The sequence below is a fragment of the Anolis carolinensis genome, chromosome 2 (genome assembly GCF_035594765.1).
Source record: "Anolis carolinensis isolate JA03-04 chromosome 2, rAnoCar3.1.pri, whole genome shotgun sequence".
Lineage (NCBI taxonomy): Eukaryota > Metazoa > Chordata > Lepidosauria > Squamata > Dactyloidae > Anolis > Anolis carolinensis.
This window is the reverse complement of record NC_085842.1, coordinates 76,671,931-76,696,456: the sequence shown is the minus strand read 5'-3', so window position 1 is coordinate 76,696,456 and position 24,526 is coordinate 76,671,931. Positions and strand designations below refer to the sequence as shown.

The 24,526-nt window shown below is 39.3% G+C and overlaps 1 protein-coding gene and 1 non-coding gene across 3 annotated transcripts in view; both read left to right on the top strand.

Moving 5' to 3' along the window:
- Positions 1-24,526, top strand: part of iars1 (isoleucyl-tRNA synthetase 1) — a 106,826-nt gene that overhangs the window by 52,443 nt on the left and 29,857 nt on the right. For both annotated transcript variants that reach the window (XM_062970004.1, XM_003217661.4), the window contains 9 exons: positions 1,288-1,414; positions 4,377-4,450; positions 8,386-8,580; positions 9,983-10,069; positions 10,481-10,564; positions 13,949-14,096; positions 22,411-22,531; positions 23,849-23,940; positions 24,137-24,214. In XM_062970004.1, coding sequence (XP_062826074.1) covers positions 1,288-1,414; positions 4,377-4,450; positions 8,386-8,580; positions 9,983-10,069; positions 10,481-10,564; positions 13,949-14,096; positions 22,411-22,531; positions 23,849-23,940; positions 24,137-24,214 — 1,006 coding nt within the window. The remainder of the gene's footprint in view (positions 1-1,287; positions 1,415-4,376; positions 4,451-8,385; positions 8,581-9,982; positions 10,070-10,480; positions 10,565-13,948; positions 14,097-22,410; positions 22,532-23,848; positions 23,941-24,136; positions 24,215-24,526) is intronic.
- Positions 10,848-10,928, top strand: mir5414 (microRNA mir-5414). Its single transcript, NR_130014.1, has one exon. It is a non-coding gene; the product is annotated as a microRNA mir-5414 (primary transcript).

Genomic DNA, 24,526 nt, shown 5'->3' with positions numbered 1-24,526 from the left:
GCTGAGACTATTCAAATGCATAATTAGTGAGCTATAGCCAATTCTGGGAAGCAGTCCTTAATTGGCATACAGACAGCCTCCAAATCTTAAAATGCACACAACGGGATAAATAACATTGCTGGTTATATAGCCCCTGCCACAAACTCAGATTCCAACTCTGTTCCTATATCTACTCATATTCATGTCACTTGGTATTATATCCAAGAGCGTACGGTGGTGCAACGGGTTAAACGGCTGAGCTGCTAAACTTGCTGACCAAAAGATTGGTGGTTCAAATCCACCAGAGCAGGGTGAGCTCCCACTGTTAGCCCCAGCTTCTGCCAACCTAGCAGTTTGAAAACATGCAAATGTGAGTAGATCAATAGGTACCACTCTGATAGGAAGATAACGGCGCTCCATGCAGTCATGCTGGTCACATGACCTTGGAGTTGGACAACACTGGCTCTTCGGCTTAGAAATGGAGATGAGTACCAACCCCCAGAGTTGGACACAGTTGGACTTAATGTCATGGGAAAACCTTTACCTTAATTACTATATCCAAAGAAGGTCTTAATTCCACTTGGTACTGCATGTGAGTTTAAATCCACTAAAGCTCACATGAAAATTAAAAAAGTCAGGAGTATGCTATGGCATTTTTTCTTTTTTCCTACCCCTTCCTTCCTTCCTTTTTGAATTCAGGCTGGAAGCATATTAGCAACTAATAAAGCCATTTCGGGCTCGCATTATAGATTGTCTTTAAAGGCTTCCAGTCAGTAGCTGTCCTATTGCATTTTGCATTAGCTGCAGCTTATGAGTCTTCTTCAAGGTCAGCCCCATGTAATCTAGTTCAGCGGTCACTAGTGCATAAAATACGGTAACCAGATTATCTCTGTCCAGGGATTGCCATAGCTGGTGTACCATTCAAAGCTGATGCCAAGCGCATCTTTGCTTCCAGTGACAGGGAAGCATCTTAGGGCACTTCCGAGTGTACGCCTGTTCCTTCAGGAGAAATAATTCTAGCCAGGATATATTCTTATGTCCTTAAAAGCTTTTATTTCTATTGCTCTTTAAAGCAAGAACAAAAAAAAGTCTAATGGTGACTTGTTTAAATCAAGGTGTGTTTCGTGAGAACAGCCAGATTGAAACCATGATCTCAAGAGTTTGGCTTCTTTTATAACTATTTCTTGAACAAATTTATGCTTGGGGAACTGGGGGTGGTGTAAAACTGTATGTGCTGTTTCTACTCTCCTTTTCACACATGCATACCTAAATTATTTTTCTTTGGTTGATCCTGTTTCCAAAAATTAGGGTTCCTGATTTCGTGAAAGAGAAACGTTTTGGAAACTGGTTGAGAGATGCACGTGACTGGGCTATTTCACGCAACCGATACTGGGGGACGCCCATCCCATTATGGGTCAGTGATGACTTTGAAGAGGTGTGTAAGAACAAGACTAGATTGAGTGAAGATTGCTTTACTAAAGTTAATTTTTTATTCTGTGCATAGAATGCAACACTGCAAATGAGATAGGAAGACAAACAGCATGATTCTTTTGCAGCTTTGTCAGATAGAACAACATTACATACTTTCCTCTGTTGTTGCTAAAAATGCTGTTTCTGTTTTTTTTGATAAAATGCCAGTGACAGAGAACTTGCTAAAACTGAGCAGTTTGGTAGGCTAAAATAAGATTTGACTAGGAGGCATTGAAGGTTAGCAGCTGATTAACAATTGAAGTATAGTACTTTCATTGAGCTAGAAATATAGAATCGTTACAAGCGGCAAATCGCAGCAAAATGTTGCAGTGTGTTCTCAAGTCCTCAATTATAGATCAGATTCAGATTTTTTACACCATGCTTCTTCATCTGGTTTAAAACTTTAAACATTTTGCAGATTCCACAACTCCAACAGCACAAAAACAATTCCTCATCTTATCTTAGTCATTTCCTTCTCACATAGGCAATCCTCACTCTCATGGCATTGATTTTTTACTATTGTTCAGCTTCAGTTTCTGAAAGGCACTTCCATCACTCACCTTTTAATAATTTTTCAAAAAGAAAAAAAAAAGCCCTCACCCAAAGGAAAGGACAGAACCAACCAGGAAGGGGTGAGGAGCCACCCTTTGCCCATTGCTGCTTCATCTACTTTCTCGTCTTCACCTTTCAAACAACGAGCAACAGGGAAGATGGAATATCCTAAGCTTGGCAATTACTGTAAATCTTGTTATTGCCTTTCTAAGAATGAGATTAATTCTGGTAGAATGTTATTCTTCCTTGCTATTTATATACTCATGTATAAATTGAACTCAATAAGTTGAGGGCAGATTCTGTGGCCAAAATAATAAATTTTGATATGACTCATGGATATGTTGGGGGTGATTCCACAGAGAAAGGAAAGCCACCATCCCCAGGCTATTTTCCCCATCCAGACATTCAAAAAGGCTTGAAGGGGCACCACAACTTAGAGAATAGAGGGGGCTAACACTTTTTTAAAGGTACTCCCAGGACAGATTAAGCACTTGACATTCGCTAGACTATTGAAATAAGTTATTTTAAAAGTCTATTTGTAACTTGCATTGAACCATGGATAAGTTGACCCAGGTTTTTGGGGCTGATTTTTGGACTAAAAATTCTAGACTTATACATGGGTGTATAAGGCTTATTCCATAAGTCCTGATAGTTGACTTGGCAGGGTGCAGGGAATATTGAAAAAAAAAATCTATAACCTCAAGGCTTGTTTAATGTGTAAAAGCTATTACCTTCGTTTTAGTTAGTCCATTATAACTCCCAATTGCTAGTAACTTGATCAGTTGAACTTCCCATGTAGAGTCTGAATGGTACTACTGTACATCATAAATTTAACTTGAACCTTTAATCTCCCAAATATGTACTCTTTTTTAGTAGCAGTATGTACAGCTAATAGGGGAAACCGACTTTAACTTGATTTAAGTTTAAAGAACATGGGTTAGATGGAAAATTGATAATGATGTTCTAGTTAGTTCAGAGGTTCTCAACCTGGAGTCCCCAGATGTTTTTGGCCTACAACTCCCAGAAATCCTAACAGCTGGTAAACTGGCTGGGATTTCTGGGAGTTTTAGGCCAAAAACATCTGAGGACCCCAGGTTGAGAACCACTGAGTTAATTGGACACTTCTCAGAGAGGTAAGAAATTTATTGTGTTCCTGAACAAAATGGGTATGACTCTGAGAAGAAAATTTTCAAGATTGAGTCGGGGGTGCTGTGTTGTATGTAGTTTTAACAGGTTTTTAAGTGGTTTTATTGGTTTTAACTTTGTGTTTTTAATACGTTCTGTGTTTAATTCTATGTTAATCTTTGTATGCTTTGGGTTTTAATTTATACATTGTATGATTTTTAGTGTTAGCTGCTTTAAGTCTCCTTTGGGAGTGAGGAAGCAGGATATAAATACCGGTACTAATACTAATAATACTATGCGCATGTACTGCTGTAAACAAAGTTTCTTACAATTTTTTATGCTCCAGAGTTTTTCTTCCCCCTGTTCCCCTTTTTAAAGAACATCAGCATTGGGAGCATTTCATTTATTTTTATTGGGATGGTGAGGGAGGACTGGATAAACACAAGCAATTGGTGCTGTGTTGTAACAGCCTGAATGTGGTAAACAATGCAGTCAAGTTCAAGTTGTAAAAATGAGACACTACTGCCTACAATAAGCAAGGTAAGTATCAGCTACCTCTAAAATCCCTCAATTTCCCATGTATGATCAGCAAAACAGACAGAGAAGGAGAAAAATAAGTGTGCCTTTTCGAATGCCTGGGTGTTGAAAATGATGATGGGGGCCACGGCAGAATTGGTGCTTTTTCCTCTCCCTGGAATGACCTGTCATATCCACAGATTATGTCAAAATGCTTCAGCAGGTTGAAATGATGTTCACTGTAATCTATTAATTTATTTAAGATTGATATGTATTGTGTGTTATTGGTTTATGATGTTTTGTTGAATTTTTATGCTATGTCATTTGCTGTTTATCCATGTACGCCACTTTGAGTCCTATCCATGGGAGAAAACCAGGGTAAAAATAAATAAATAAATACATACATACATACATACATACATAAGGACTAGTGAATTGAATTCATGGGGAGAATGGAGAATGGTAAAAGAAAAATATTCCCAGATATCTTTTGGTGGAAGATTCATGGGCTCTCCTTGCATATATAACTATTTTTGCTTATTTATGTACTTCACATGTGCACATTGTTAGTTTTGAGACATTTTTCTGAAATGTCTTGAACTACTCTTCTTCTTTGTCGTTCAGGAAATTCTTCCTGCTTTTTCATGTTATTTCTGCCTCAGGTACCAAATTTCTGCTAAAGACTAAAGTCTAGGAATATATCTACTTTATTAACTGAACTGAACTCCCAACAGGTGGTCTGTATTGGATCAGTAGCAGAACTGGAAGAATTATCGGGAGTGAAAGTAACAGATCTCCATAGAGAAAGGTTAGTGACTGTGTCAAATATCTATTGGAGCTTATTATAATAATGTAATAAATAATAAAAGTTTATTTACATCCCGCACCCATCTCCCCAAGAGGACGCAGGGCAGTTAGTACTGGGGATCACATGTCCATGCTGAATCCTTTGTAAAAATGCACCCTTAATTTTAGAATATGGAAAAGATTAGAACTGGAAGGGATTTTCATCTAACTCGTAGTAGACATATTATGTGGCCCCATCTACATTGACCATATAACACAGTTTCAGATTACATTATATAGCAGTGTAGATTATGCCTGTATGTGTGTGTGAGAGAGAAAGAGAGAGAGACAGACAGGCAGAGGGAGAATTCCAGTCTGGTACATGGTTGATGCTCACATTACATAGAATCATAGAATAGTAGAGTTGGAAGAGACCTCATGGGCCATCCAGTCCAACCCCCTGCCAAGAAGCAGGAAACCGCATTCAAAGCACCCCCGACAGATGGCCATCCAGTCTCTGCTTAAAAGCCTCCAAGGAAGGAGCCTCCATCACAGCCCGGGGGAGAGAGTTCCACTGTCGAACAGCCCTCACAGTGAGGAAGTTCTTCCTGATGTTCAGGTGGAATCTCCTTTCCTGTAGTTTGAAGCCATTGTTCCGTGTCCTAGTCTGCAGGGCAGCAGAAAACAAGCTTGCTCCCTCCTCCCTATGACTTCCCTTCACGTATTTGTACATGGCTATCATGTCTCCTCTCAGCCTTCTCTTCTGCAGGCTAAACATGCCAAGCTCTTTAAGCCGCTCCTCATAGGGCTTGTTCTCCAGACCCTTAATCATTTTAGTCGCCCTCCTCTGGACGCTTTCCAGCTTGTCAACATCTCCCTTCAACTGCGGTGCCCAAAATTGGACACAGTATTCCAGGTGCGGTCTGACCAAGGCAGAATAGAGGGGGAGCATGACTTCCCTGGATCTAGACGTTATACCCCTATTGATGCAGGCCAGAATCCCGTTGGCTTTTTTAGCTGCCGCATCACATTGTTGGTTCATGTTTAACTTGTTGTCCACGAGGACTCCAAGGTCTTTTTCGCACACACTGCTGTCAAGCCAGGCGTCCCCCATTCTGTATCTTTGATTTCCATTTTTTCTGCCGAAATGAAGTATCTTGCATTTGTCCCTGTTGAACTTCATATTGTTAGTTTCGGCCCATCTCTCTAGTCTGTCAAGATCGTTTTGAATTCTGCTCCTGTCTTCTGGAGTGTTGGCTATCCCTCCCAGTTTTGTGTCGTCTGCAAACTTGATGATTGTGCCTTCTAACCCTTCGTCTAAGTCGTTAATAAAGATGTTGAACAGAACCGGGCCCAGGACGGAGCCCTGCGGCACTCCACTTGTCACTTCTTTCCATGATGAAGATGACGCATTGGTGAGCACCCTTTGGGTTCGTTCGCTTAGCCAATTACAGATCCACCTAACCGTAGTTTTGTCTAGCCCACATTTTACTAGTTTATTTGCCAGAAGGTCGTGGGGGACTTTGTCGAAGGCCTTACTGAAATCCAGGTAGGCTACATCCACAGCATTCCCTGTATCGACCCAACTCGTAACTCTATCGAAAAAAGAGATCAGATTAGTCTGGCATGACTTGTTTTTGGTAAATCCGTGTTGACTATTAGCAATGACCGCATTTGTTTCTAAGTGTTCGCAGACCACTTCCTTGATGATCTTTTCCAGAATCTTGCCTGCTATCGATGTGAGGCTGACCGGACGGTAATTGTTTGGGTCGTTCTTTTTTCCCTTCTTGAAGATAGGGACCACATTCGCCCTCCTCCAATCTGTTGGGACTTCTCCCGTTCTCCAAGAACTCTCGAAGATAATTGCTAGTGGTTCTGAAATAACTTCCGTTAATTCCTTCAATACTCTTGGATGTAGCTGATCTGGCCCTGGGGACTTGAATTCGTTTAGAGAGGCCAGGTGTTCCTGGACAGCTTGTTTCCCTATTTGGGGTTGGATTTCCCCCAATCCTTCGTCCATTCCATGTTGCTGAGGTTGAAGATGGCTTTCTTTTTGTGAGAAGACCGAGGCAAAGAAGGCATTGAGCAGTTCTGCCTTTTCCCTGTCCCCTGTCGCCATCACCCCATCTTCTCCTTGCAGAGGCCCTATCGCCTCCTTTTTCTTCCTTTTTCTACCAATGTAAGCAAAAAAGCCTTTTTTGTTGTTTTTTATGTCCCTGGCAAGCCTGAGCTCATTTTGTGCTTTAGCCTTGCGAACCTTTTCCCTACAGGTGTTGGCTATACGTTTGAATTCTTCTTTGGTGATTTCTCCCCTTTTCCACTTCTTGTGCATGTCACTTTTGAGCTTTAGCTCAGTTAGAAGTTCTTTGGACATCCATTCTGGCTTCTTTGCACTTGTCTTATCTTTCTTCTTTGTTGGCACTGTTTGCATTTGCGCCTTGAGTATTTCACTTTTGAAAAACTCCCATCCATCCTTAACTCCCTTGTTTTTTAATATTGGCGTCCATGGAATGCCGCTCAGTAATTCATTTTTTGGAAGTCAGCTCTCTTAAAGTCGAGAATGCGTGTTTGACTTGTCTTAGTTTCAGCATTCCTTTGTATTGCAAACTCCAGGAGCACATGGTCACTTGCCCCTAAGGATCCAACCACTTCAATTGTGTTGATCAGGTCTTCCACATTTGTTAAGATTAGATTACACATTATAGAGCAGGGGTCCTCAAACTTTTTAAGCCGAGGGCCGGTCCACAATCCTTCAGACTGTTGAGGGGCTGGATTATCATTTGAAAAAAAAAAATACAAACAAATTCCGATGCACACCGCACATGTGATAGTCAAGTTAATTAGGATTGTTGTTGTTGTTGTTGTTGTTGTTGTGTGCCTTCAAGTCATTTCAGACTTTGGGCGAGCCTAAGTCTAAAATGTATTTATTTATTTATTATTTATTTACTGCATTAATTTACTACATTTGTATCACACCCTTCTCACCCCAAAGGGGACTCAGAGTGGCTTACAAATTATATGTACATACAATATATTATATTATTAGCATAGCACAATATTAGCATTATATATTACTATACTGAACTATACCACTATACTGTAATATTATTAGTAATATTATATGTAATATAGAAAATATAATTAATATTATTATATGGTAATATTATTAGTGTTATATTGTATTACATTATAATATAATTATCAATATTATATGTATATACAATATATTATATTATAAAACTGAGGGCGGGGGCCAGGTAAATGACCTCGGAGGGCCGCATCCGGCCCCCGGGCCTTAGTTTGGGGAACCCTGTTATAGAGATATATAATGGGGAAGGTAGATAACTGAATAAATTACATTTGGTTATTCAAGATACAGGCATTTTGTATGCAGGCGTTCTTGTACAAACCTTACTTGTGTTCTGCTAAATTTTATGAAATACAAATTCCTCTAACTTCTGTTAGGGAAAGGGTAGTAGTGACAGTAAATGCCATTTTAGAGAGGGGCACCTATCAGTTAATTAACCTACTGTCTTACTGGCTGTCAAGGGTTTGCTAGGTTGCCTTCTGAGTCTGCCTTCTGCCCCTTTTTAAATTACTCAGTCATTCTGAAGGTTGAAAAGGATTTTTTAAAATATTAGAAAACCCTCTTTTACCAACCAAAGCACTTCTCTTGTTATGTAGTAACAGCTTGTTGGTAGAATATCCATAGTAGGTTTTTCATGTTTGACAGACTCAGATTCTGGACTGACTTCAGTTACACACGAGAATCTAAGGGTGTTTCTAGTGTTGACTGTTGATTTTCATCCTTTATTAGAATTTCTGTGAAAGCTTTCAGAGGTTTTTGGATTCAGATTGTCTAGAATTGCCAATTAAATCTGTAATGGGATTATTAGACTAATTTTCTACCTGAGGAATGGAAGTACCACATCTAAACTGTTGTATCTCTCTCCTTAGCGTTGATAATATAACCATCCCTTCTCGCTGTGGCAAAGGCGTATTACGTCGTGTTTCAGAAGTTTTTGACTGCTGGTTTGAAAGTGGAAGCATGCCTTATGCACAAGTCCACTATCCATTTGAGAACAAAAAAGAATTTGAAGATGCTTTTCCTGCTGACTTCATTGCTGAGGGGATTGACCAAACAAGGGGATGGTAATTTTTTAATTAACTAATGCAAGATTTGGACAAGTGTGGTGCATTTAGCATCCTGTATGATCTTAAAACAACTTTTAAAATATTATTTCTCTAGTAATTATATTTCCTATCATTAACACTCAGCTAATAAAGTTTCACAGACCTAAATTTGAGTATTAAAGTGTTAGAATTACTGAAAGTTTTGTGTAAATTCATTTTGCCTCCGTATAGTTCTTCTGTTTGATCCAATAGGCAAGTAATTGGGTCTAATTTTGTTTGGGTATAGAAGATCTTTTGCAAAAGAAAGCAGTTGAAGATCAGTGATCTGATATATAGCTCTGCTTGTTTGGCAGAAGATAGCTGAGTGTTAAGTTAATCCACACTTGACAAACTATAAATTGTGAGATTTATATAAAGAAGTAACTTTTTGGTGTAGTTTCCTTCTTTAGGATATAGGCTACGTGATGCTATTAATTGCATATTCAATGTCTGATTAAACAATGATAAATAAATAGTATTTAATGTCACTTTAGAAAATGAAATTTATTAAAATAGGCCCCAAAACAGATAGGAATAACTTGCATATAGCCCTTGAGCAAGTTTCCTTATATATCCTTTCCCATCAAGTCACCAGTGGTAATTAGTACTCCTGCTGTGACTCAGCACACTCAGGGCCATGGCCTTCACTCAATCTACCAGTAATATGGTCTCTCTCCTTTCCTGCTGCCTTACAATTACTGAGCATTAGTATTTTTCTAATGAGTCGTGCCATCTCATAATGTATCCAAAGTACAACAGTTTTGATTCAGTGATTTTGGATGCTAGTTTGAGTTCAGGCTTAATTTGTTCTTAGATACATTTAAGAATCTTTGGGCAGTCCATGGTGTCTGTAGAACTGTCCTCTAACGCCACATTTCAGTGATTTTTTCCCATCAGTTTGATTCGCTGTCAAACTTTCACATTCATACATAATAATTAATAATAACTAGGAATGTTCTCTTGATTTAGTGAATTTATAAGTTTTATTTATAATTCATTTGCAAGTGAAAAGAATAAAACTTTCAACTAATTGACTTCACAACAGGAGTACATGTGAAGAAAGATCTATAAATACTTAGGGATTATTACTGCATATTCATAGCATGTTTTATGCATTTAATCAGAGTCCAACACCTTGTCAGAACTTCTGGTTTGCACAGAATATAAGATAATATCTGGAGTTATTAATTTAATTTCATGTTTTCCCACAAGATCTTAAATAATATTATCTTGCATAGTGAATACCTTGATTAATATTGATCACTTAATATTCATGCTTTAAAAGTTATTGGAAAGCATCCACTCAGTTTGGTTGAAATATGGAAGGTAAATATGGAATCAGCCAGCCTCCAGGATCTGCTGTTTTTACTTTGTTTTTCAGGTTTTACACTTTACTTGTGCTGTCCTCAGCTCTTTTTGGGAAGCCTCCCTTCAAGAATGTAATTGTAAATGGCTTAGTTCTTGCCAGGCAAGTATGATGATAATATTAATATTATGCTCTTTGTGACATTTCTAATTCTTAGATGTTGAATGCTCCACTTGTAACTCAATATTCAACTACTGGTGGCCCACCATTATATTACTCAAAAGAATGCACTCCCTTTAGAAAACTAACTTGTTTAAATATCTTTGGTTGTGACTAGAATAAGGTATGATGTAAATTAGTAAATCATAATTAAAGATCTGAAATGTTAAGTTTGGGTCACAAAGCAATGGTTATTCTCCCATCTGTATTTTGTAATTCATTTATTGTAGAAGTCACTTGCTTTAAAAAAAAACTATCATAAAAAGGTGGTTTGATTTCCCAGCAATGGCTGGATTAACTCAGAGTTCTGCCACAAGGGATGTTTTGTCAATCCCTGCGTTTAATCTCTTCTAGTGATGGGCAAAAGATGAGTAAACGAAAGAAGAATTACCCAGATCCAACAAACATTGTAAACTCTTATGGAGCTGATGCATTGAGGTAGGAATCTGTTGATCTTTCTTCCTTATTCTGTAAATATTTCCAGGTCTTCTGCTTAAGGTATATCTAGCCAAATGGTAGTGATTTGCAACTTGCTTTGGTTTATCCATGTGCCCTTCTTGTAGTGACTCTGTGTTTGTCCTTTTTCCTCCTGAAGTTTTTAAACCTTAAATAAGAATAGGCACAAAGGTTCAGTAAGAAAAAATGATTACACATGTGCTTAAAACAAATAATATAATGGCATGCAAAAATTGAGAGAGCTGAGGAATAGTCTGCCTGAGATTGCACGGATGGGGGAAACCTGTGACTCAAGGACTACATATCCCCCATAAGTCTGGTTCTTGTCCTGGGCTCCCCCCGTATGCTCCATTGCCAGGAGGGAAGTAAATCAGAGAATCCTCCCCTTCTAAGCAAGGTGCAGACTCCAAAGAATAGGAATGTTTTGGGAAGTCAGAAGTAGACTTAATTTTTTAATTGAGATGAGGAGTTGATTCCTTGGGTGCGAAATTATTTTTGGAGTCCCAGAGCTTGCCTGATGCTCCTTAAACTGACATGACATAGATACATTTATCAGGCATAAACGTATTGCAGTTTTTATCCGTAGGCACCATCAGCTGCAAAGCTACAGGTGGAAGTGTAATTTGCCCTGCTCCCAGATGGTGAGATGGTCACTTTATGCAAACTGGCCTGTTGTGAAATATTCAGTCTACCCAGCAAGATCTCTTGAGGCAAGCTTATCAGCTGACTTGCATGAAAATATTCAGAAAGTGCAGGAACTAGCCCTGTATTCACTGAAATATAAACTGATTGAGTTATGAGCTGTGCTGAAATCAGTTGATCATATCAATTGAGCATATCAAAAATGTCCTTATAAATACATTCTCCTAATAGGTGATTAGATATTTTTCTTTGACAACCCTTGAAAGGACGTTGACTTTGAAAAGTAATGACCACTTTGCTTTGAAGTATTTAGCAATCCTAGATGAATTGGGGAGGGCCACTATCTGTTTAAGCAAAAGAAGAGAACAGGGTATTACCAGTTATTATCATCATATATTTATTTCCTAAGTTCACCAAAGATCTAATTTCGCATATTCCAGTTGCCTCAGAAGCCTAGCTCAGAAACTGTTTTCCTTTGAAAAAACTGAATTTTAAATATATGGCTTGTGGGGTAGACTGTCACAGATTTTAATGTATTTTTTTCTTTTTTCTTTTTTTAAACAAATGAAAATCTTAAATTCTCAAGAGTATTCATTATTGTTTTTATTTTTTCAATTAAGATAAAAACTGTTTTGCTTGCTGTCTGCCTGATATGTGTACAGCAGTGGCTTATTTATGGATACAGTGACACACACACACTATACAAAGCATTAGATTTATTTAAGGAGAAAGCTCCAGTTTAGTTTTTTGAACTCATATGAAATACTTGATGTCAAGCATTTGATGTGTTCTGTTTATAGAATAAGCTAATTCTGACTGACTTGTGAGTGTTGTCCCTTTTCTCCACTGAGCTAATTTAGCTTCCGTGGAAAAAGCTTTTTTTCTTCTTATGCAAATTTTGATTAAGTAGTACAAAAATATCCTTCTGTGCTTATTGGTAAATGCAGGACATTTGAGCAGCTGCAAACTTAAGCTGCTTAAGGAAACCGCTCTAGAAAGTAGTAGGAACAGCATGTATTAAGTGAATTTATTGGTGGTCTCCTGAATCAGTATTTGTAAAACCACTATGAGAGTCGGTCTGGTGTAGTTATTTGTGTGTTGGACTAAGTCTCTGGAGACCAGGGTTCAAATCCTTCTTGCCCATGGAGACCCACTGGATGACTTTGGGGAAGTCACATTCTCTTAGCTTTAGAGGAAGTGAAGGACAGATCCCCTCTGAATAACTTTTGCCAAGAAAACTCAATGATGGGATTGCCTTTGGGTCACCAGTAAGTCAGAAATGACTTGAAGGCACACAACACCAATGTCTCCGACCATTAGATTTGCTCCTCTCCCTTCATTTTTTAAAAACTAAAATGTTGTGACTATCCTACTAGTAGAGTTAAAATTGTAATATTGAATCTTAAAACATTGCCTTGGTATAGGTTATATTGACTCTTCTTATGACACACTTCAGCTCTACTTGGTTCCAAGTGATGTTCAGGACATTTTTGCACAGCAGCACCAGGTGCTAGAATGTACTCTGGAATCAAAGTGTGTCAGAGTCTATAGGTTAAACGAATTCCTGCTAATGAATGTTCCCAGTGAAATTGTTCAGATTATACTTCTAGTTCTTCAGATACATGACAGTAATACCTGGCCCTTGTTTAGTAAACAAAACAAAACATATTCACCTACAATTCATTTTGTGGCATAGAGAGGTCAAGCTTAAAAGAGCAACAAACAATGCAGTATATAACTGCTTCCCTCTGTGGTGCTGTTTTTAATAGACGACTGGGATGACCTTTGGCATATTGACACTGTGTGGAGTGGACAACTAACCATTGCCAGTTAAGTGCTTGAAAATATATCCAGTGTTTGGTTTTAGGATGGAAATTAAGATGACAGATTATTAGGATTACCTCATTGTGGTAATTTCATCCAGATTTCTCAGATGACTTTTAAAATTTACATCCTGTTTTTATTATCAATGATGAACAACTAAGTGACTTTTATATTGATTCTGTAAACATCTTACCTCTTCTTCATTGACTACAAATTGTATTTCCTGATTCTAGTTGGTATTAACCAAAGCCCTTAGTTAATACTATACTTTCATTTGTGCTTTCTTAGGAACAAGCCGCAATGAATCCCGGGAGATGTTCTTCCCTGTAAATATGGATTCAGTTGGGTGGAAACACTGAAGTTTTTTCTTTCATATGCATGTTACGTAGATATAGTTTTCGGTTAGTCAAAAAACCATCTTATCATAGGAAAAATGAAATAATTATTTCAAGTGGATAGTGTTTGCAATTAGCTTGGGAATATAGTTCTAGGTGGAGAGTAAAGGAAAAATCTCCAGCTAGACTGAGCTGTTGCTAAAACAGGTTAAAGTCTTTTTACCTAACTGGCAGCCTGAGAGAGAAAAAATGACTGGAAAACTACCAATAACATAATTTATTTCATATTTAAACAAAACTTTGTTTGTATTGATGCTCGATAGAATAATTAAAAATTTAAAATACTTCTGTCGAAAACTATCTTTTTTGTGAGCGTACATTGTGTCTTAGCAACTTCTAGAGATCTTTCTCATATTGAACAAAATGTTGGAGCTATAATATGATTTCTTTTCTGAGGTGGATGAGAGACAGGATACTAAAGTGTTTTAAAGCAGCCTAATGAACATTCCTAAAAGGCAGAGCAAGTTTTCATGGCACTGTTCTCTTTGTGTGTGTTCTACTGCAGGCTATACCTTATAAATTCTCCAGTGGTAAGAGCAGAAAACTTGAGGTTTAAGGAAGAAGGGGTGAGAGATGTGCTGAAGGATGTCTTCTTGCCCTGGTACAATGCATATCGTTTCCTGGTCCAGAATGTTGTCATTTTGCAACTCAAGGTAGGAAACTTTGATACACTGCCAAGAAAAACAGTCTGTTTTCTTCTTGATCATTATTGTATTGTGGTTATTACTAGGAAATCTCTAATTATGATCTTCTAAAGGGTTTCTTTTATTGAAATTGAATATGAAAGCAACAGCAATGGTAGTTTGTCCGTTTAATAGAAGATGGGTCTGATATCACTCATATCAAATAGGTGCAGCTTTAAAATGAAATGGAGCTGGAGTTTGTCATTTCCTCATTTTCATTATCAGAGCCAATGGTGCATTTTTCTCTTTACTGAAAGAGTATCCAAGGGTCCAGGTGCCAGATGTTCTCCAATGCATCCACAGGGGATGAATGGGGAAGAAATTTGGATCAGGAAGCACTTTGTGGGAGGGCCTTTCCTCCTTTGGTTAGTTTGGTCTCTTAAAGAAGTGGCAGCAGGTTGCAAATATTCTCTTCTATCTAGAAGTTCTGAAGAAAAGAAGCAGTGCTAAGACTAAAAAAATGTTTTTTTCTCATTCGTGGTCTCTGTGGAATCAGCACTTATGGTATTGATTAGGCCCAAGCAATACTATCGGAACACTCTCAGCTGTGAAGCTTTGGCTATAGCCCCGCCCGGCCTTCCCATGAGGCATATAAGCCCCGGGTGGGATGTAGCTGCAGTTCCCTTTCTTCCTCCGCATTGTACGCAGCTTAAGGAACCTCTTGTGATATTATTTTGACTTGGGTTGTCAGACAACGTTTCTTGATTCTCTGGAAGCCTATTTTACTAGGACTGTTTTGACTACACTTTGGCTTATTCCTCTAATCAACTTTGGATTGTTTTTGGATCATGGCTCTCTTTAAGAAGTGTGCTTCCTGTGAGGAGAAACTGCCAACCACCAACGGACACGATAAGTGTGTTTTGTGTTTGGGGGAGGGGCATGTGGCTAAAGGCTGCTCAGCTTGCATGGCTTTCACGCCACAAGCTAGGGAGGAGAGAGAAAAGCGGCTAAGGGCGCTTTTGTATGAGTGCGCGCTGCTGCCTGCCTCAGGGCTCCAAAGAGCTACCTTCGCTCCTCCCACCCCATGCTCCCTCATTCCTGCACCCTCCATTTCACCAGCAACGGCAGCAGCAAGCAAACGGGCGAGATCCAAGTTGCCCAAAGAGAGGGCCACGACAGCGCCTCCATCTGCAGAAACGCAGAAAAAGAAGCAGAGAACAGCTTCCGCCAGCGCCGTTCTGGCCACATCCCCTTGCACTGAGCTCACCGGCCCTGCACCAGTGCTGCTTCCGGCCATGCCTGGCTTTCGTTCCCAGGTGCCGGGGAAGCAGCCGGAGCTGCTTCCGGGGACGCCAAGAGGGGAGAGCCTTGAGCCTTGCTTCCCCTGAGCGGGAGTAGCTCACCCACCTCCAACGAGCTGCCACAGCTTCCTCCCTCCTGCCTTACCCCTGGCAAGTGGAGGAGCGTGGCCGGGGCAAAACCCCAGGAAAAGCTGATACTCCTCAGGTATAAAATGTACAAACTGTACAGCGACATGCCTCGGTACAGAGTGCAGCCCTTTCCATAGACAATCCATAGACGATATGGCTTCCATGTTGGCATCACTCTATTCACAGAGTCCTATGCCATATGCCCCTCCGTCTTTCCCTTCCCCACCAAGGAGGCAGTCAAGTCAGCAAGATTTCATTCATTGGTCTCCAGGGGGCCGTGCATATTTCTTTGGTCCACTTCAAGAATGTGCACAGCCACCTGTGCTTACTTCGCAGCAGGCCCTCCCACAGCTGCTGCAGATCCACTCAGTGTGCTACTAACACCTTCTTGGAATCTCTAGCTGGTGCTCTCCGTGCTTACAAAAGCACCATTTGAGCTGCTGGCTACGGCACAACTCTGCCATCTTTCATGGAAGATGGCCTTTCTGGTGGCTATTACATCTGCATGGAGGGCTAGCGAGCTTTGCCTTCTACGTGCTGATGCCCCTTATATGCGCTTTCATGCGGATAAGGTGGTGATGCAGACTGATATTTCCTATCTCCCAAAAGTCGCTTCATCTTTTCACAATACACAAGATACAGTTTTACCAGCTTTCTTTCAGGCTCCGACAACACCTCTGGAGTGTTCTCTTCACCTCCTAGATGTCCGTAGAGTGTTATCGTTCTACCTCAATAGGACTAAAGACTTCAGAAAGTTGCCTAGACTCTTCCTTCATTATCAGACTTCCACTCAGGGATTGCCTATCTTCCCAGAGACTGTCAGCATGGGTAGTGGCTACAATAAAGCTAGCCTATCAGTTGGATGGCAAAGAGTCTCAATTCCAAGTAAAGGGCCATTCTACAAGAGCAATGGCCACGTCAACAGCTTACCACCATGAGGTGGCATTAGAAGATGTCTGTCGAGCAGCCATATGGGCCACGTCATTGACATTTGTCACGCACTACAATATGGACCTCCAATCCAAGTGACATGCAGCGTTTGGTTGAGCGGTCCTGTTTTCGGCAGTGTCATGATGCCCACCGGCCATGGTGAGTAGCTTGTTAGTCTACCATATGTGCTGATTCCACAGAGACCACGAAGGAGAAAGCAGGGTTTCTTACCTGTAACCAGGTTTTTTTGAGTGGCCATCTATGGAATCCGGACATCCCCACCCATCTTCCCCACTGATTGTCATGCCACTTTATCATCTGCTGGTGGCGGGGAATTACAGCTACATCCCCACCCGGGGCTTATATGCCCCATGGGAAGACCGGGCGGGGCTATATCCAAAGCTTCGCAGCTGAGAGTGTTCCAATAGTATTGCTTAGGCCTAATCAGTACCATATGTGCAGATTCCACAGATGACCACTCAAAGAAACCTGGTTACAAGTAAGCAACCCTGATTTCCCAGGACCAAGAACTCCAGAGCTTGCATTATCATCACATTCATGCATCGTTGGCTAAAAAAACCCGTTTCACAACATTTCCTCTGCCCTCTACTCCTTCCTGGAGCTCTTGCTAAGATCCAGTGAAAGACTAGTCATTATTCTAGTAGCAACACACTGGCCAAGATGGTTGCTGTTTACCGTGTGTCAGGACCCAGACTGCGGAGCACCAATAACCATGCGCAGAGACCAGAATCTATCTAATATCTTTATTAAGGAAATATATAAAGTCAATAAAAATAAGTGTAGAATATAGTTCAGAAGTAGACCTTTCAGGAAAGGTCAAATATAGTCCAGGGAAACAAAGTCCAATATGAGATATTAAAGTCCAAAGTTGTAATCCAATAACCGAAACACACACTTTGCCAAGCAAAGTGAGGGGAAATGACAAGGTCCTTTAGTCCATGGAGCTTGATGCAAGGCTGGAGAGCAAACTAGATTCTTGGCAAACAAGGCTTGATTCAAGGTAACAAGAAGCGAGGAACAAGAACAGGGTCCGTGGCGAAATCTGTGGCGAGGTCCAGGGAACAAGGCAGGGCGGAAACGAGAACAAGGTCCTGGAAACTGAAGTAGCGTAGTCCACACACAATCTACTCCCGAAGTTGACGAATTGACTCCGCAAGGAATCCTTGTGGCCAAACACCTATATAGGATCTTGTTTTCCCGCCAAAGAACACTTTCTCTGGGGAACAAGAAACGAAACCTATTCTGTGTCCAGATGCAGGACTCCTTAAACTTTCCCAAGGGAAACAGACTTAATCATCTAATTGTCTGGCAGAAATCCTGGCGCTCCTGCGAGTCGCCTCCCGAGCGCTTCTATCTTGATTATAATAAAGGCGGCGAGAAAATGGGGGAGATTTCTGCTCAAGGCTTGTTTGGCTGACTTCTTGTGGGCAAACATCTTGCAGCTGCAAGGGCTCCAAATCCGGCAGAAACGGTGGGAAACCCAAGTTTTCCTCTTCATCTGTCACAAAAGTACTAGGAACGGGACTACATGGCCCATGAGTCATCACACCGTGTCATATTAAAGATAATATTTTTAATACTTTGTTTCTCAAACAAAGCCCTGGATTTAGATTCATACCTATGACAAATAATTCCTATTATATAAATGGCCTGAAAAATACAATGCATACTTAGTACCCTTCCCCAGAACAGGTTTTTGGAAGTGGGAAGTCATCTATGGCATTGCTTTTTAAATGGTGGTCCTCACCCCAAATGGGGTGCCCTTTAGCTCAATGTTGAGGACACGAAAAATTAACAACAGTAAAAGATTTGTGAAGACTACCTAGACATTTACATGAATTGTTAGCAACAATGTGTAGTATTTACAGCAGACTGCAGAAAATGCTTCACTTGTATTTATTTATTTATTTATTAGTGACATTTATATCTTGCCCTTCTCACCCTGAAGGGGACTCAGGGCGGCTTACAAGTTATATGTACATACAATATATTATATTATTAGCATAGCACAATATAAGCTTGATATATTACTATATTGTACTATACCACTATAGTAAGGTAAGTTAAAGGTTTTCCCCTGACGTTAAGTCCAGTCGTGACCGACTCTGGGGGTTGGTGCTCATCTCAATTTCTAAGCCGAAGAGCTGGCGTTGTCTGTAGTCACTCCAAGGTCATGTGGCCGGCATGACTGCATGGAGTGCCATTACCTTCCCGCCGGAGCGGTACCTATTGATCTACTCACATTGGCATGTTTTCGAACTGCTGGGTTGGCAGGAGACTATACCACTACATTGCAATATTATAGTAATATTACATGTAATATAAATATATAATTATGATAGTGTATTATTATTATTATTATTATTATTATTATTATTATTATTATTATATTGTATTACATTATAATATTATTATCAATATTATATGTATATACAATATATTGTACTTCATAAAAAGGAAAATCAGCCTGTATCTCAGGCTTTTCGATGCTGTTGTATTTTTAGAACATGTTTAATATTTCTCCCTATTTTATGAACTTAAATAACTAGGTTGTGTAAACATTTCTTGGGCAAAGGGGGCTATGAAAAGATTTCTTGGGCGAAAGGGGGTAATCAGTAGAAAAAGTTGAAGAAGTCCTCATTTATGATACAACTGACCACTTAAGATTTCCCTTTGGGGTGTTTTCTACATTAATGGAAAATGGTATGGAAAATTTTCTGAACATTTGTGTCGTCTTTGTACTTCAGCTTTTTTACAAATGGAGGCTCAATTTTCTAGAAGGTTGTGCTTTTTTTTTTTTTTTAAGTATACTGAAGTCTCTAATTCCAAGCGAGGGATAAACATTGTATTTCATTCAGTGACAAGTTAATAACTCTGTCTCAGCTTACTATAATATATAATTTCATATAAGAAGGCTAACAAATGTATAATGCATTGTTAAAATGGTATTTGATTAGTGTAATTTTGGTGTGTGAGAGACAATCTTTTAACTTGATAGCTTTACAACATGCTTAATCATAAAATGTCAGATCAATGACAGTAGCTTATTTGTTTAGCAATCTCATGGAAGACTCCAAACTGGACAGTCAGGAAAATTTAAAAACACTTATTAGTCAGTGTTAAAATCCTAGCCTGCCCCTTTAGCAGCTGTTGCTAAAAAGATTGCATTTCAAACAATTTTTCAAGGCAGATAGGTTCTCTGATAAGGGAAGTCTTCTCAACAGGTACTGTGGGGGAAAAAAGTATTTCGTCAGATACCAATTGTACAAGTTCTCCCACTTAAAAAGATTCCACCATAAATTGCAAATAAATTTGTGAAAAATCAGACAATGTGATTTTCTGGATGTTTTTTCTCATGTTGTCTCTCATAGTTGAGGTCTACCTATGATGTCAATTACAGGCCCCTCACATCTTTTTAAGTGGGAGAACTTGTACAATTGGTATCTGACTAAATACCCCCCCCCCCCCACACTGTATATTGCATTAGTTAATGCACACTCTACTTGGAATGGGAAATTCCATTCCCATTAACAAAAGCCTCCTAATTACTCATCTTTCATGATACTAGAGCTTCTAAAATCACTTTGGAGACTTTTTGTTGAAGGCAGAAGAATTAAATAAATAGTAATGAAAATTGATTTACGTTTTTAGTAGTCACCTCCGGAAGGAGAGCTTTTGAGCCTCATAATTAATCAGCTATATCGGAGGGTCCCTGGACAGTGTTCATAATATTTTTCTTCATTTATCATGTTTTTTTTCATTTTTCAAGCTTTTAAAAAATAATCAAATGTTAGTCCCAGCATATAGATCACATGACAGCTTATATACTGAGCTGTCACCTTGATGTGGTGAGGGGGCTTGCGTGTTCCAATGAACCTGCGGGCACAACCACGGGAGTCACACATTCGCAGGAGTGGCCACAGGGGAGGATCTAGACCAAGAACAATCCGAAGACCCAAAGACCTCAACGGCGGAGCAGGCGGAGGATAACATGGTACATGTTACAACAGCTGTAAGGCGGAAGAAGGCTGCAACAGACTGAGAAGCCACTCTTGTTGTGTTAATCACACCATTGCTGGGACCTCAATCTGTGAAGACTGTGTGTTGACTGGCCATGCACCGACCTCCACACATTAAAAAAAAAAAATCACGCACAGGCGTCTTCCAAGAAATGGAGGACCATCATCCTCGAACTACGAGGGATCGCCTAAGTAAGTGAGCAAGACATACAGTACTTCCATAACTGTGTCCTTCTCGGGCATTTTGTCAATTGTATCAGTAAAAGAGGCTCTTCCCAATTATCAAAACGTGTCTCAGATTTTTTTAAAGGTGTGTGTGTGCTGTCAGCTGGTTGTTGCTTGAGACAAAGGATTCAATGCTTCTCTTGCTTGTGCAGTAGGCAATCAGTCCAAGTGACCTGGTGAAAATCTCTGTTTCAATTAGCCTTTTAAGCCTGCATTGAAACTGCAGCCCACTAAACTATTTATGTAATGTTAGTAAGTATGATAGTACCGAAGTGAAGTGCTTTGTAGCCAGCTAATGGAAGCAAAGTCCAAATGTAGAAGTCTTTATATGAGAACCTTGAAAGGAGCTATTTCTGACTTTGCAAACTATTGAATCGTATGAAAGGAAATCAAGCTATCACAAGATAGAGATATTACCTCTTTTGCCAAGTAGTTTGAATGGATGGTACATACTGAAAGCTGTTGTTCTCACAGGATAGTATAACAAAATTGAGCATTCTTTAGAATAACATTCATTTCAGATGTTTTTGTCACAGAAACAGAACTCTGCAAATAATTCTTTCTTGTTTGTGCACATAATGTGTATGCATATGTGCATCCCATTTTGCGGAGTTCCATAAACAGCCCTCCTTGCACATTGGCGGGTTTGACCTTTGCAGATATGATTATTTATGGATTTGATTAAAATGTTATTTCAAATACTCTCTTAAGTCATCCTGGCAGAAGTTGACTATAGAGTTTTGCTGGAGAACCCAGAGATTCTGAAGAATGGTTTTTTTTTATTTGCTGTTTTTCTTCTTTTATGTATCCAAGCAAATTTGGAGAGCTGATTGTATACACATGTATACATAAAGGCCAGATTTTGGGGCCAAATTTATGGACATTGATATGGATAATTCAAAGGTCATTCTGCGGAGAGGGGAAACTTGGGGCCAGCAGCATCCAGCTACTGATGTTGCCATTTTCATGCTTAAGCATTCCAAAAGGTCTTTCGCCAGTCTACTCAGGGAGAGAGATTGTTCCTTTTTTTACAGCAGTTAAGATACAGTATTAACTATCCAAAAAAAAATCCCATTCCTTTCTCTGAGTAGAGTGGTAAAAGGAGAGAACCTAGGACATCCTGGGAGAACATAAAAGAAGCACTGTCTCTCTTCACACTCTCAGCTTTCCTTTGAGGGAAGCCCCAAAGAGCTGCTCCCATTTTCCTGCCCTAGCATTCAAAAAGGCCAGAAGCAACATCGCAACGAGAGAGACATAGATAAGGAGTCAGTGCTTCTTTTAGGTTCTTCTGTAATGGACTAAGCTCTCACCGCTCAACACTACTCAGAAATGGGAATGGTTTCTTTTTTGATAAATGTTAAGTTGCAGTACTTAACATTGACCTTTGGACAAATTGATCCATATTTTTTGTTGGGTTTGTTTTTTTGACAAAAATGTCTAGGTTTACACATGAGTATATACAATAAGTTGGGATATAAATCTCAATAGTAATAAAGCACCCTGTGATTAATGTTCTTGACTAGCTCTGGAGTCCCTTGTAGTGTTTGCATTCAGACTTAACACAGTCCAAGACAGGGCTGTCTGCAATACACCAACTCAGTTTCTTTGAATGGGTTCCATGTTTACACTTTCTGTCTTAAGTTAAATAGTCAAGCAGGGAGTCCTTTTTTCCTAGCTGAATTATAATCCTGCGATATCTTTTTCTACTCATATTCATAGGAAGACGGAAAGGAATTCCTTTACAATGAGAACACAGTTAAGGAAAGTAACAACATTATGGATAAATGGATCCTTTCCTTTACGCAGTCACTGATTCAGTTCTTCAAAGTTGAAATGGCAGGTTTGTGTTTACATATTTTTTAGATTTGTATTAGCACACATTATCAAAATCTCTCATTAAAATCATGTTCATTTGGGCTCAAAAATTTCTAGACAAATTTATTGCCTCACAGATTCACCTAAATGCCAATGTCTGTGTCCTCCCCCCATATACTATCTCTTGACTAGATGTAAGTCCAGAGGACCGTAAATGTCACAGCTGTGTTTCTGATTGGGACAATGGCACAAACCATTTGTCTTAACAGTGCTAATGAAATTGGCTTCTATCAAAGGAGAGCTTAGCTTTCACAGTGGTCACAGTTTTTTAAAAGTATTTTTCTAATTCTCTAAGGTCTGAAACCTCTTCTGTAGCAACTTTTTTTTTAAAGAATAAAACAAATACCGTTGGCTTTCCACATTCACAGATTTTGTAGATGGCTTCAAAATATTCTAATCCCCCCGCCTCCCCAAATAAAATCAAATATTGATTTATATAAGAGATATATAATAGAACTTGAGCATCCATAGATTTTGGTATTGGTGGGGAGTCCTAAAATTAAACCCCAATGGATACCAAGGACCCACTATAGCTCAAGGAGCAGTTTCCTAAAGTACTGTGAAAATAGTCCATCATTACTTGTCTAAAGATATTATGGAAGGGGTTTTTGCTGATACGTTATTTAAAGATGTTTATACAGTCTTTGGGTCTCCTGAACATATCTGGTCAAGACTTACCAAATTATTTCTGTAAACCAGAGGTGAGCAACTGTGGTGGGGGACATTTTGTTTATTCTCTTGCACTTCTATCAGGTCACATTGTACAACTGAAATGAGAAGTAACATGACATCATTTCCATTTTCATTTTTGGCAATTTTTCAGCTGTATTGGGGAGATGTGAGTGGGAAGATTGAGTCAAGGAGGGCTGGGTTGATTTTGAGACCACAAAACAGCTGGAATTTAAATATATGTACCCTAGATTCACCAAAGGCCACAAAACAAGATTCTGCATGCTCATCTCTTTATTACATGCATCTTTTTCCCCTAACCCTGTTGTCCTTAATCAAGGTATAGCATTTCACACGCAGCAGTATGAACCATGATTAGTCCTAGTGTTCTACTCTTAACAACACTTTGAAGCATAATCTCTGCTTGAATAGGAAGAAAAATTATTAATAATTAAATTTGTGTAGCAACATGCACCTAAATTTACCTACCCACAAGATGATGTGAAGTATTGTAGCAGCATCTACCCAAAATAATTTTTAATTAAGAAAAATAGATTGAAGAGAAAAGTTTAAGAGAATGTTAACAGTGTGTTGGTTTTTTCTTTGTTTTCAGCTTACAGGCTGTATACAGTAGTTCCTCGTCTAGTTAAGTTTGTAGACATTCTCACCAACTGGTATGTCAGAATGAATCGCAGGAGATTAAAGGTAGGTTTTGGATTATTCTAGCATTATTCACATGAACTAGAGATAGTTTGCTCTTGTGTTAATTCATATGTAAACACACAATACCATTTTGTTATTGTACTTAAGGAAACAATACTTAAAGAATTTGCTTTAATTCTGTAAGCAAATGAATGTCACATTGTCTGATCTTTTATTTGTATGACTATTTCTTGAGTAGGGTGAAAATGGGATAGATGACTGCATTATGGCCTTAGAAACCTTATTCAGCGTTCTTTTCTCCATGTGCAAACTTATGGTAAGAACAGTCCTATATGTACATTCTCATATAAACTTATGTACAAAAAAAGTTTGGTGCTTGAAATGGTATTGTGAAACTAATACTCAGCTTGCAGTCCGGTAAACAGGTCGGGGTGTGCATACTGTCATGGTGAAGGAGTATAGAAGATGGGCAGAAAACGTATTGAAAACTCTGATTTTTGGGAGTGTGTAATGGATGGACTTTTTGGGATGCATTTACATATATTCTTCTCTTCTCCCATCCTGATTGTTGTGTCACTCTGCTCTTAGCTCTAGAGATGCAATAATATGTGTGTAGGGTTGTTGTATG